Source organism: Petaurus breviceps, unplaced genomic scaffold, assembly GCF_028583685.1.
Source record: "Petaurus breviceps papuanus isolate PSGF00001 unplaced genomic scaffold, PetGlider_PUasm1.0 37, whole genome shotgun sequence".
In the NCBI taxonomy this organism is placed as follows: domain Eukaryota; kingdom Metazoa; phylum Chordata; class Mammalia; order Diprotodontia; family Petauridae; genus Petaurus; species Petaurus breviceps.
In genome coordinates, this window is record NW_027186296.1 from 75,812,748 (window position 1) to 75,825,935 (window position 13,188).

Below are 13,188 nucleotides of genomic sequence, written 5' to 3' on the forward strand. Positions count from 1 at the left end.
AAACGACCTAACAAGAATGAATGCTAATGACTGACAGCTCGACCGAGACACCTCAGCCCAGGCTTGGAACTGGGCCTGCATAGGACCGGGAACAGCTATTGTTATGGCCACTGCCCTTTCCGGTCGATCACCAACTATCACAGAGAACAAGCCGAGGCGCAGGAGACAAGGGCAGGAGCCCGCGCTCCGCTCCGCATGCGCACGTAATTTCCCGGTTTCGGATGTTTTGCTTTGGGCTCACGTGAAAAAGAAAAAGGAGGGGGTGGTTTGCGCATGCGCCTGGATAGCCTCGAGAGCCAGCCAATCAACACACCAATCCCGGCGGCAAAGTCCGCCCCCTTCTCGTGGCTTGGTTCCTTCCCGCCAGCCTCTGCACCACTCCCTCCGAGGTAAAGAATGTTGTGAAGAATCGAGGGGCGTGGAAGTGCCCAGCTTCAGTCCCTTGCCGCCTGGCGTCCTTGGGACGCGACTGCGGCGCCGACCCGGGCCCCCAGCGCAGCGACGGGAACATGCAGCTGGGCGGCATGCACTCTCGGCCTTCCCCCGACTCTTCCCCAGAGCGGCTGTCGCGCTGCCCCTCTAGGCCCGCTGCGGCCCGGCCTGGTTCGAGGAGGAGTGAGGACAGCCGGGGCCACAGGTACGTGTTTGTGTATGTATGTGTGTGTGTGCGTGCGCGCTGCATAAAGAAAGATATTTCTAGTTGGTGCTCGTGTATTGCATCCATAAGAGGACCTTGACTGCAGGATCAGGTCCTTTTCAACATTTCCTGACCTATAGACTTAATTGTTTGCACTTCTTCCTCCGAGTGTGTAGATTTGTCTTCCACCCGGACTTGTTTCTTTCTTGTTTTTTTTTTTTAGTTAGTTTGCTTTTTTGAAAGTGTCTAAGGGTGAAATCCAGTGTTTTTCTTCTCATAGTTTAATCATTTCCTCCTCTCGCCTGCGCTTCACCAGTTTGCACTCCACAGGGCATCTTTGTACAATTTTGTTTTTCTGTCTTAAAAAAATTTTTTGTACTGCTTTCTGAATCAAGGAATGAATTTATCTTCCCTTAATTTTTCCCCCAGCATTGTTTGGTGCCGGCTAATTACTTTCCACCTGAGCTTACCGGTTTTCTTTGGTTTTGTTTGGTTTTCTTTTTGTGTGTGCTTAAAGTAAAAAAAACAACAACAAAACCACGATCCTTATATTGTCATTTCTATCCCTCCGGGCTTCTTACCTTAAGTGCTTTTAATTTAGTTTTGGGCTAATCTACTAGTCTAGGGCTTTAGTATTTTTTTAAATACAAAAGTGTTAAGCCTTTCTTTGAAATGTTAGAATACATAAAAACTAAGTAAAAATGCAAATTAAAACAACTCAAATCCCTCCCCTCCCCTTCGACTCAAACCATTCCTACGGAAGTCTGTGTTAGAAGGGCTGTGGGAATATTGGGGCTGCTGTTGTGAATTAGGCTAAATCATTTAAAAATATTTTATGAAATTTTGGGAGAAAAATCATTATAAACCATTCATACCCCTTGACTTACCGATATGTCTGTTAAACTTATGCACCAAAGAGATTAGACAGAAAGGTGCCATATATACCAAATTATTTGTAGCAGTCATTTTTATGGTAGCATAAAAACAGTTAAGGTGGGGAATGGCTAAACAAATCAAAGTATATGAACCATGAGAAAGAATAAATAGGAGGAATCCAGAGAAACATGGTAAAACTTGTATGAATTGATGCAGAGCAAAGTAAGTTTACTGGGAGAGTAGGTAGCTCAACGACTTCTGTAAAGGAAAATAATATTTGCAGTAACTAGTATTCCTCTCAACTCACTTTCTGCCTCATTAGAAAGATGAGTGTGCATAGAATGCATAGGTTACTTTTGTAGTAGTTTAGTTGGTCATTTTTGCTTAAATGTTTTTTACAAGGGAAAATTAGGTTGATACATTTAGAAATGACTCGTTTTAAAAATGGCTCCCAATAAAATTTTTTAAAGTGACCAAAGATGAATGAGTAATTCAAATTTAAGATGAAATTCCCTAATATTTGTGGCATAATATGTTCATATAGTTTCCTGGAAATTTTTGTGTATAATGACTTTCAAGCTGATTGCTTTGGTGCTTTAGTAGCACTTCCTTAATTATTTTCTCTTAATTTCATTCAGACTTAAGTTACTAGGATAGTGTATATTGCCGTGCCTATTAAAGCTTAAAACTGCATTAAGACTTTTGGGACACCCTGCATTTTCCAAAATACCTTTAATAAGGCATGTTGTCTTCCTTTTTTCTCAGTTGCAATTGAAAAACTAATTATTTTGTGTGCTTTGGGAAGTTGATTCTCAGGTATTTTATGCATTTGGTAGTTATTTGTAATGGATTCCAGTTTTTATTATTGTTTCTTATCATTTGTTGTTATTTTATAGAAATGCTATTGATTTTTTTTTTTAAGCAATTGGGGTTAAGTAACTTGCTCAAGGTTACATGGCCAGGTGTTTCTGGGTGGATACTAAGTGTCTGAGCCAGGATTTGATCCCCCAGGTCATCGAGACACTGGGGCCGGTGCTCTTACTCACTGTGCTACCTGCCTGCCCCAGTGCTATTGATTTTTGAAGATTTATTTTGTAGCCTGAAACTTTGCTGAAGTTGTTAATTGTCTCAGTGTGAGTATCTTTGATGGTTCTCTGGGGTTATCCAAGTAAATCATCATATCTTTAGCAAAGAGAATCAGTTCCTCTTTACTTCTCTTTATTCCTTTTATGTGGCAGCTAGGTAATGTAGTGGATAGAGAACTTGGCCTGGAGTCCTGAAGAGCCGAGTTCAAATTCAGACTCAGACCCTTAGTAGCTGTGTGACCCTGAGTAAGTCACTTAACCCTGTTTGCTTCACTTCCTCATCTGTTAAATGAGCTGGAGAAAGAAATGGCAAACCATTCCAGTATCTTTGCCAAGAAAACCCCAAATGGAGTCCTGAAGAGATTTTAATTCCTTTCTCTAGTGTTATTGTTATTGCTAGCATTTCTAAAATTATGTCAAATAACAGCGAGGAGAGTAGGCATCTTTTCTTCACTCCCGAATTTATTGGAAAAGATTCTAGTGTATTCCCATTGCATACAATACTTGCTTTTTGTTGGAGATATTTTTTATATTAAAAAAAGTTCCCTCTAAGCTATACTTTGTAGAGTTTTTAAAGAGTTTTATACTTTGTAAAAGACTTTCTCTACATCTGTTGATGATCATGTATTTTGGATGGTTTTTTTTTAATATGATTAATTATGCTGATGTTTTCCTAATGTTGAACCCTCCTTGTATCCCTGGTACAAATCCTACTTGATCAAAAGAAATGATTTCTTGGATAAATTGTTATGGTCTCTTTAATAGGATTGTGTTTAAATTTTTTGTGAAGGTTCATTAATGATTTAGTGGTTTGTGGTTTTCTTTCAATGTTTTATCTTTCCCTGGTTTGGGTACTAGGACTATATTTGTTTCATAAAAGGATTCTTTCTCTGTTTTTGAGAGTAATTTGTGGAGTATGTTTGCTAATTGTTCTATAAAAGTTTGATAGAATTCTCTGTTGAATACAATAGGATTAGGAGTTTTGGTTGTTTTTTTGCTTTTGGTAATTCCTTTGTACTTAGATCTTTCATTTTCTGAAATTAGGTTATTTAAGGTCTTGATATAGCCTTCTGATAGTTTGTATATTTTTTTATTTTTGAAGGTATCCCTCTATTTCTTTTGTATTCTCAGTTTTATTAGCACATAACTGCACATAATATGTTTTGATTATTTTTCTTATGGTTTTGTTGTCATTTCACCTTATTTGCTATTTTATTGATTTGATTTTCTGCTCTTTTTAATCAGGTTAGCTATGGGTTTGTCAGTTTTATTAGTCTTTAGGAAGAACCAGGTTTTACTTTTATTTAGCATTTCTATGGGTTTTGTTTGTTTCCAGTTCATATCCCATCTAATTTTAAAATATCTCTTCTTTTGTGCTTATTTTAGGTTTGCTTGTTTATTTTTACAATTTTTTAATATGTATTCAGTTCCTTAATCTTCTCTTTTTCTGTTTTGTTCATGTATGGTTGAAAGGTGTCAATCTCAGAGTTTGGTCTAAGACAGACAGTAGTAGGTGTTGCTCTTTATTTCTCTCAAGTGGACAAAGCATGTATGCAGAGCACAGACTGGCTCCTATGTTTTTCTTAAACCAAACTCTGAGGTTGACATTGCATATGATTTCCCCCCTGAGGACTACTTCAGTTGCTTCTCAGAAATTTTGGTATTTTGCTTTATTATTATAATTTTCTTTACATAATTTTTGTTTCTATGATTTGGCCTTTGACCTACTTGTTATTTAAGATTTCAGTGTTAAGTATCCACTTGGGTCTGTGTCTTTTGTTTGTGGTCCCTGAGCCAGTTTCTCTTCCTGTTATGTTATGGTCTGTAAAGGATAGATGAACTATTTCTGCGTTTTTTATATTTGTTTGCATTTATAAGTTTCCTGTTTTGTCATGTTAGCCAATCCGATAGGTGTGATGTGGTACCTCAGAGTTGTTTTAATTTGCATTTCTCATCAGTAGTGATTTAGAGCATTTTTTTCGTATGACTGTAGACAGCTTTAATTTCTTCATCTGAAAACTACCTGTTCATATCCTTTGACCATTTTTCAATTGGGGAATGACTTGTATTCTTATAAATTTGACTCAGTTCTTTATGTATTTTAGAAATGAGGCCTTCATCAGAGACACTGGTTGTAAAAATTCTTTCCCAGTTTTCTGCTTCCCTTCTAATCTTGGTTGCATTGACTTTGTTTGTGCAAGAACTTTTCGATTTAATGTAATCAAAATTTTCCATCTCAGTGTTCTCTATCTCTTGTTTGGTCATTCTGATTTTCTTTCTTTTTTTTTATACATTATTTTTCACAATGTGATGTAAGTACATCAGGGGAAACTGAGGCTGAAAGCTTAAATAACTTGCTCATGTTGATTCAGTGTAGTAGCAAGCACCCTAGCATACCCAGGATGGCTACCAACACAGGTTCTTGTTAGATAGATGGCTATCAACACAGAACCAACACAGTTCACTGCTTTTCCAAAGAAAAGCAACTCAAAATGGGTTAACAATCTTATTTTAATCAATCAAAACATATCATTTTACCCAGTTCAGGGGGAAAAGTCAGCACCCTGAACTTAAGAGAATACAAACAAGTTACAAGTAGACAGGGCTTCCCACTGTCTGGCCATTACATCCATACCTAGTCAGTTACCAGAGAGGGAAGCACCAACATCTGGGTTTTCAGAGCTGGGGGGCTCAAAGGCTTCCCAGAGTCTCATCTGGCCAAATCATACAACTCTTCCCAAAGTGAGCCCCAGACACACCTGAAAAAACAGTCCTCCCTCTACAGTCTCCAGGTGAGCGCATTCAGCCTATTAGGGGGCACAGTATATTCTCAAATGAAGGAAGGTTTTCAGAGTCACTTAAGCCTATCAAATAAGGGCCAAGAGGCAGGGAAGATCTTCAGATTTTCATTCCCATAGCACCCAGCTAGCAAATGTTAGAGACAAAATTTCAGCCCAGGTGTCTCTGACTCCAGCTCCAGCACTCTTCCTGTTGTTGGATATTAAATATTTAGGAAAGAGTGATCCCTAAGCAATTTTCTCCTTCTCCCTCGTTCTCTTCTTTCTTCGACCCAGAAAAGAATTGTTAATAAAAAGAATGAATAGATTTTGCTATTGAATGTTGAAAATCCTCTCAATGAAATGAAGTCACCAGGTATTTTGGTTTTCATATTTCAAAGTTATATCTAGCCTAGGGAAGAGAAGATTAAGGAGAGCAATGGCAGCTGTCTCCAAATAATTGAAGGTTTTTGGTTGGTTGGTTGTTTTCACATGGGAAAGAGATAAGGCTTATTCTACTTGACTCCAAAGGTTCCTAGGACCCAATGGCTGGAAATTTCTGAGAGAGAGAGATTTACTCTTATGTAAGGGAAAATTGGGGTAACTAGGGGGCTCAGTGGATAGTGCAATGGTCTTAGAGTCAGGAAGACTCATCCTCATGAATTAAAATGTAGCCTCAGACACTTGCTATCTGTGTGACCCAGGGCAAGGCACTTAACCTTGTTTGCCTCATTTTCCTTGTCTGTAAAATGATGTAGAGTAGAAAATGATAAGCCTCTCCAGTATTGCTAAGAAAACCTAGGACAGGTTCACAAAGAGTCAGATATGACTGAAAGAACAACAAGGAAAAATTCAAATGTTTCAAGCTATCTAGATGTGGAATAAACTGCCCCAAGAGTTAATCAATTAACAGTCAATAAAATTGAGTGCCTCTTATGTGCCAGGCACTGTAGTAAGCTCTGGAGATACAAAAAGAGGTCCCTGCTCTCAAGGAGCTTACAATTTAACGGTTTCTTATTGGAGGTCTTTAAGCAAAAGAGACGTTCATTTGTTGGAGATATTATAGTGTAGATGCTTATTCACATGTGGTTTGGATTTGATGGCTACCAAGATCCCTCCCAATTCCAAGAGTATGATTTTGTCATTCGAAGTTTATCTAAAAAAACCTTTTGCTTAGTTTTTGTCATGTTGTCAGGCAAAATCTTTTTTCCACTATTTGAAGAATTACTACTGTGTATCTTGTCCCACAACCTACTTTAAGGGGCTAGCACCTCTCTTTCATGTTTCCTTCCTTCCTTCCTCCCTCCCTCCCTCTCTCCCTATTTATTTACTTTTAGTTTACAGCATTCAGTTCCATAATCCCTAGAGTTTCAAATTTTCCCCCATGGGGGGGGGAGGAGAAAATTTTTTGGAGTGGGAAAGGTGAAGCAGTTGGGATTAAATCACTTGCCTAGAATCACACAGCTAGTAAGTGTCTAATGTCTGAGGCCAGATTTGAATTTAGGTCCTCCTGACTCCAGGGTTCTTGAACATCCTTCTTTTGTCCTGTATGTTTAGGCTCAGATTTGCTGGATAGGTCATCCAGGGCTGCATCCTGAGGCCATTTCTCTTCCAAATGGATTATTTCAGCTCTCTTTTTCTAGTGGGAGTAGAGTAGTCTTGCTTTATTTGAAGATCTTTTCTTGATGGCTTGAAGAACTTGCTTCTGAATTGAATTGTTAAATTTAACCACTAGTATCTTTGAGTTTTCAGCCACTTCTGTTTGTTTCTAGAGATGATCTGTTAATTTTTTTTATTGCAATTTCATTTTTCTATGTTTAAAAATTCTGGACAGTTTTCTTCTATTATTTCTTTCAATTATGGTGTTAAGGCTTTTTTGCCCTGCCTTAATCTTTGGGGAGATCTATGATCTTTTGGTTGTTTTTATGCAACCTGTCTTTGAGACCTATATATGTTTTGATTGTGTGATGATCATTTAATGTTATTTTATGTTAATGTCATTTAATGTTAATTTTTAAATGTTACTGCCTTCTTGAAGCACAGATAATGTTTCTTTTATGAATTTGGATCCCAAGGTTTTTGGTGCATATAAGTTTATTACTGATATTGGTTTGTTGGCTACTGTCCTTTTCAGCATAATATAGTTTCCTTGTTTATCCCTTTTTTTCTTGTATTTCCTTCACTTCTTTGTATTCACATTACTAGTCTGTTCTCTCTTTCTTTGGTGAGACCATTTCAGATTCAAGTTTTTTTTAATCTGCTCATTAATTTTTCTGTGCAGGACATAAATTCTGCTCTTATAATTATTATTTCTCTTTTAAGCTACCCAAGAACAGTTTGTCGTGGTTCTATGTTCTCAGGTTCCACAGGGTCTCTGTCTCATCAAGTATTAGATCATTTTGCTTTATTTTGCAGTATTTATTCATAGATGCCTGAACTTTTTTTTTTTACCAGATCTGGAGACCGTATTTCCTTCTGTTACTTGATCATAATAGCTACAGATTCTCTATTTGGCATTATTATAATTTGTTGTTATCATGTTGACAGACCATTGTTATCCACCATTTTTCAAGGTATTTAAATAGCCACTCAATGTGGGATTCTTTTCCCTTAGTTCTGAATTATTGATATTTTACATAATTTTAATTTATTATGCTATATCATTTGTGTCTTATTTTTCAGAAATCAGTCAATTACAGATTTCTTCAAACCAGTCCCAAAGCAAGGTTTGTGTGCTTTTACATAACTTCCTGTTGTTGTTGTTGTTTTTTTTTTTTTTTTGGTAAACAGCTAAGGGCTTTACAATTATGTAGGATTCTCTGGAATTCTTATATGGAATAAAGATATTTTTCATAAACTTAATAAGTTCTAAAAATAATAAAAGTATGACATAGTAGTGTTTCCTACATTTAAAATTATATCATAGTGTATGTCTTTTAGTCTTATGCATTGGCAATTCTGATGGAAATAGAAGGCAATATGTTTAAAGCTCTTAAATTGTAGTGATTGATGTCTGAAGTCTGAGTGCCTCTACTTCCACTGTAAAATTCTCTATCTTTATCCTAATCTAAAATTTTACTTTTTAAATTTTAATCTTTTTGACCTTTTCCTGTTTTTGTTTTTAATTGAATTATAGATAGACTTGTGTTGAACTCACCACAAAGGACAAATCATGAATATGGAAGAGGTAGATTATTGGACACTGGTATAGGACAATTTGAAAGAAAAATATGCACAACAGAAAATATGTGTGAAAAGATGCCAACTACATCACCAAACAAGAGTCCTATTACAGAGACTTTAATGAGAGGATTTAAAGAGAAAAAAGGTGAGAGAAATGGCTTTCCTGTGGTACAGAAAACCCAGTCTTCAGTGGTTGAAAAACCCCTTATTTCTACTTCACATCATTTCATGTCAAGGAATGAAATGAAGGACTCAAGGAAGCAAAAAAGATCTCCAATCAAAATGTCATCACATAATCATGTAAGTATGAGGAAGAAGACTAAGTACACAGATCAAAACAAGACAATTACAGATGCCAAAAACTTGGTTTCATTTCCAGAGCCTGAGATTCTGAAAAACGATTCCAGCAAAATTGATGATAAAAGTGATATATCCAGGTGTCAGCAGTTAGAATGTTCTGTGAAAATGCAACAGGACGGGTGGCTAGGTGGCACAGTGAATAGAACACCAGCCCTGGAGTCAGGAGGACCTGAGTTCAAATATGACCTCAGACACATAACACTCACTAGCCATGTGACCTTGGGCAAGTCACTTAACCCCAATTGCCCTTCCTTCCCCTCTCCAAAAAGAAAATGTAACAGGAACTGCTTGAATCTAAATTTCAATTGTCTTTAAGAAATAATTGCAGAGAAAATAACTAAAGAAACAGAGACACAAACTAGCTAAACATAAAAGTCATTTCTCCAGAAAAGGCATTCTTAGGAGAAAGCAACCTTTCCTCAAAACCCTGTAACATAGATACAAAATTAAAATCAAGACAGGAACAGGCCATGCAGAATATCATCCCAGAAAAAAGTAGACTTTCAAAGCACATGTGTAGTAAGAACTGAGTAGCTACATTTGTAAAGTCCTAGAACTCTAAAAAAAAAATTTTTTTTTGTAAGGAGAAGGCAAGGCAATTGGGGTTAAGTGACTTGCCCAAGGACACATAGCTAGTGTTAAGTGTATGAGGCCAGATTTGAACTCAGGGCCTCCTGACTGCGGGGCCAGTGCTCTATTCACTTAGCCAGTGGAACTTTTTAGTGTAGAAATTGGTGTCATGCAATTGTTCTGTAATATTGAATTTGTATTAGGTGCTGGTTTTCTATCTTTTTTACATCTGTCCTCTGGAAGAATTCTAAGAAGTAACTCAAATTGACTCAGAGAAACAGGTTTTTGTTTTGTTTTGTTTTTCTTTTCCCAGTGCTGAACTTAGAAAGTGATATGTTCTTTCTTCATTCTCATTTAGTGCAATCAACTAGGGAATTAGTAAGAGTGTACCTACCTGTTCTTATTCAAATTTCCAAGCCCAATCATATTTCTGGGTATTGAAGGAATTTGCTAATGTGATCGAGCTGCTGTCTATAATCTTTACTAAGATTACTGGAGGATTGGACCCATTTTTTTTTTTTAAGGAAAACAATGCTATGTAATTGTTATTTATTAAATTAAAGAACTTCTGTGTATACCAAGTATTTAAATAGAGTTGATATATTAGAAGTCTGAGATAGGGTGACATTAAACTTGAAAACAAAATTTGCCAAAGAGGAAACAAAACAACTTGTAAATGGAAAGTTAGATATCTGTGTACTATGGATAGTTAGAGGAATTAATTATATCTTGGTCTTTTCCCCCTGGGGCTGCTAGATAACTCAGTGGATAGAGTGCCAGACCTGAAGTCAGGAAGATGAATCTTCCTGAATTCATATCTTGCTAATACTTAATAGTTGTGTGACCCTGGGTAAATCAGTTAACCCTGCTTGCCTTAGTTTACCCATCTGTAAAATGAGCTGAATAAGGAAATGGCAAGCCACTCCAGTGTCTTCATCAAGAAAACCCCAAATGGAGTCACGAAAAGTCAGACTGAAGTAACTGAACAACAGCTTTTCCCACTAGGCCATCTTTGAAGTTGTTTGAAATCTTTTACCAATAGATTCTTCATATAATGCTTGTCATCAGAGGTGCTAGTAGTTTCTTGTTTTGCAAGATGCTTTTTGGATGCATCTTCCTTTTTTAAGTGTACTTCTAAAAGTAAGCTGTTTAGCTCCATTTCCCTAAGACAGCAGCTATTTCTGAACTACTGTTTTTACTAGTTTTACAATGTAATTCATTAACCTTATCTAGTTTTATTTTTCTATAGACCTTGTGAAGTAGCTGATTGTGGGGTGGCTTGGTGGCACAGTGAATAGAGCACTGGCCCTGGAGTCAGGAGGACCTGAATTCATATCTGGCCTCAGACATTTGACACTTAGTAGCTGTGTGACCTTGGGCAACTCACTTAACCCTAATTGCCCTGCCCTCCCCTCTCCAAAAAGCAAAAAAAAAAAAAAAAAAAGCTGGTTGTAAGTGGATGGGAAGCCCTAACTTCAAATATACCACAGACACTAGTTGTATAATCCTTGGAAAGTCTTTTAAATTGCTTGCCCCAGTTTCCTCAGCTGTAAAATGGAGATGAAAGTAATAGTACCTGCCTCCCAGGGTTGTAGTGAAGATCAAATGAGAATATTTATAAAAGGCTTTTAGCATAGTGCCTGGCACCAGGATGTGCTATATGAATACTTATCCCCTTCCTCTCCTCTCCTTTATTTAGTAAAATTTAAATTGAGTGTAGGAAAATTACACTATTTTCTGAAGGCCAGTGTCCTTAGTTCTTATGGTAACAAAAACTGAGATTAAACTGTAGCTTAAAGGTGCTACCAAGTTTAAATCTAGCCCCAATATAAAAATTCTTCCTCTTATTTTTTTGGAAGGAGTATTTCATTTCTTTCTGTTTAAAAAAAAAAAGTAAACATTCACGCACTTACACCTTAAAAATGATTCTTTCTCATTTGGTTACTAGGAAAATGGATGCCACTCAAGAAAAAGATTACATTCTGATTCACTGGAGGCTGCTTCAGGTAGAACAATACAATTAAATAGGATGTGGAATTGTAAATAATAAAGGCTTGGATCTCAGTGACTGCATTAAAAAAAATAAAGTGATGTTATTTGAGAATATAATTTTTCTGAGTATGAATTGAAGCTCTTAGATTAGTTAAGAGTGGTAAAATGATAATCTGACAGGAGGTGAAATCCTGAATTTATTGTATATGAAATGTGTGTCCTATTCTCATTATTCTGTGTCCCATTTCTTCCTCCCCCCCCCCCCAAAAAAGCTCTTGAGATAGTATGGCATAATGGATAATAGTGCTGGACTTGGAATCAGCAGATTTCTGCCCTCAGCCCTTGAATACTGTGTGACCTTGGACATGTCATCTAACCTCTGAGCTTTGGTTTCTTCACCTGTGAAATGATGATAATAATAGCATCTACTTTTATAAGGTTGTTGATCATATAAAATAGTATATCTACATGCTTTGTAAACCTTTAGTTGTTGATGAATGTCAGCTGTAATTATTCCATTTAACGTTTTGATTTTAGCATATGCAGTTTTGTACTCATAGGACTTAGAAGAGACCTTGGAGGTCCAAGCCCATTCCTTCTTTTTACAGATGAGAGAACTAAGTCCCAGGGACAGATGGTGACTTGCCCAAGGTCATATAGGTAATAAGTAGTAGACTTGGGTCTTCTGACTTGAAACTTAGTGTCCTTTTTTACTATACCATGTTCTGCTAAAGGTTTCTGATGAGCCTTGCCTTGTTCCACGTTTTTCTTAGTATACCTTCTCCTCATCACTTTTGAGTATTTCTGAGTAAGGAGACTTGATTTAAACCCAGGTACCCCAGTTAGGTATAAAGACATAAAGGATATGCTTTTCAAATCTAAATGACACAAAGCTAAGAAGGATGGTTAAAATTACTTATTGACAAAATTGGGATTCAAAATATCAGTTGATCAGGTACAAAATGAGATAAGTATAACTATATCATATGAAAAAGGTTGGGGGAGGTTTAGTGGTTTGCTCAGTGTGAATCAACAATATGACATACTAGCTGAAAATTACTAATAACTTCATTTTTTAAAATAGAATTCAAAATCAGAGAGGGAAATCTCACTATAATCTGCCCTTCTCATACCAATATCTGGAGTTATTGTGGTCCTTTCTGGCTGCCACATTTTAAGGTGGTCATTGATTAGCTAGGATATCTTTCAAGGAAGAGGATGAGGAATAGGATAAGGAAGGGACAGAAGACCCTGAAGTCTGTGGGTTGGTTGGAGGAATTAGGGATATAGCCTTGAGAAGAGAAAACATAAAGAACAGATTGTTGTCTTCAGATATTTGAAGGACTATCATATGAAAGGGGAATTTATTCTACTTTGTCCACAGAAGCCAGGCAGAATTAGGAGTAAGGGATGGAAGGTCTGAAAATGTAGGTTAAAGTTCAGTATAAAGAGAAACTACCTAACATCTATTCAGAGGCAAAATTAGTTGTTTAGGAAGGGTCGTGGTTTCTTCTTGAGAAGGCCTTCTCCTAAAGCCTGGGAGAACATTTGGGGATATTAACATATGAACAAACTCTGTCTCAGAGAGAAGGCATCTTGACCAGAAAGCCATCTCTTTTCTATCATACTCTTTTTGGAACTCACTATAGCTCACTAGTTGGCAGGCTTTAGGAGAAGGCCTTCTCAAGAAGAAACCACGACCCTTCCT

At 36.9% G+C, this 13,188-nt stretch overlaps 1 protein-coding gene across 1 annotated transcript in view; it reads left to right on the forward strand.

Moving 5' to 3' along the window:
- The first annotated feature begins 330 nt into the window (after positions 1 to 330).
- Positions 331 to 13,188, forward strand: part of SLF2 (SMC5-SMC6 complex localization factor 2) — a 49,151-nt gene continuing 36,293 nt past the window's right edge. The window contains exons 1-4 of the mRNA XM_069098751.1: positions 331 to 637; positions 8,058 to 8,101; positions 8,512 to 8,858; positions 11,437 to 11,494. Of these exons, the coding sequence (XP_068954852.1) occupies positions 510 to 637; positions 8,058 to 8,101; positions 8,512 to 8,858; positions 11,437 to 11,494 (577 nt within the window). The 5' untranslated portion in view covers positions 331 to 509. The remainder of the gene's footprint in view (positions 638 to 8,057; positions 8,102 to 8,511; positions 8,859 to 11,436; positions 11,495 to 13,188) is intronic.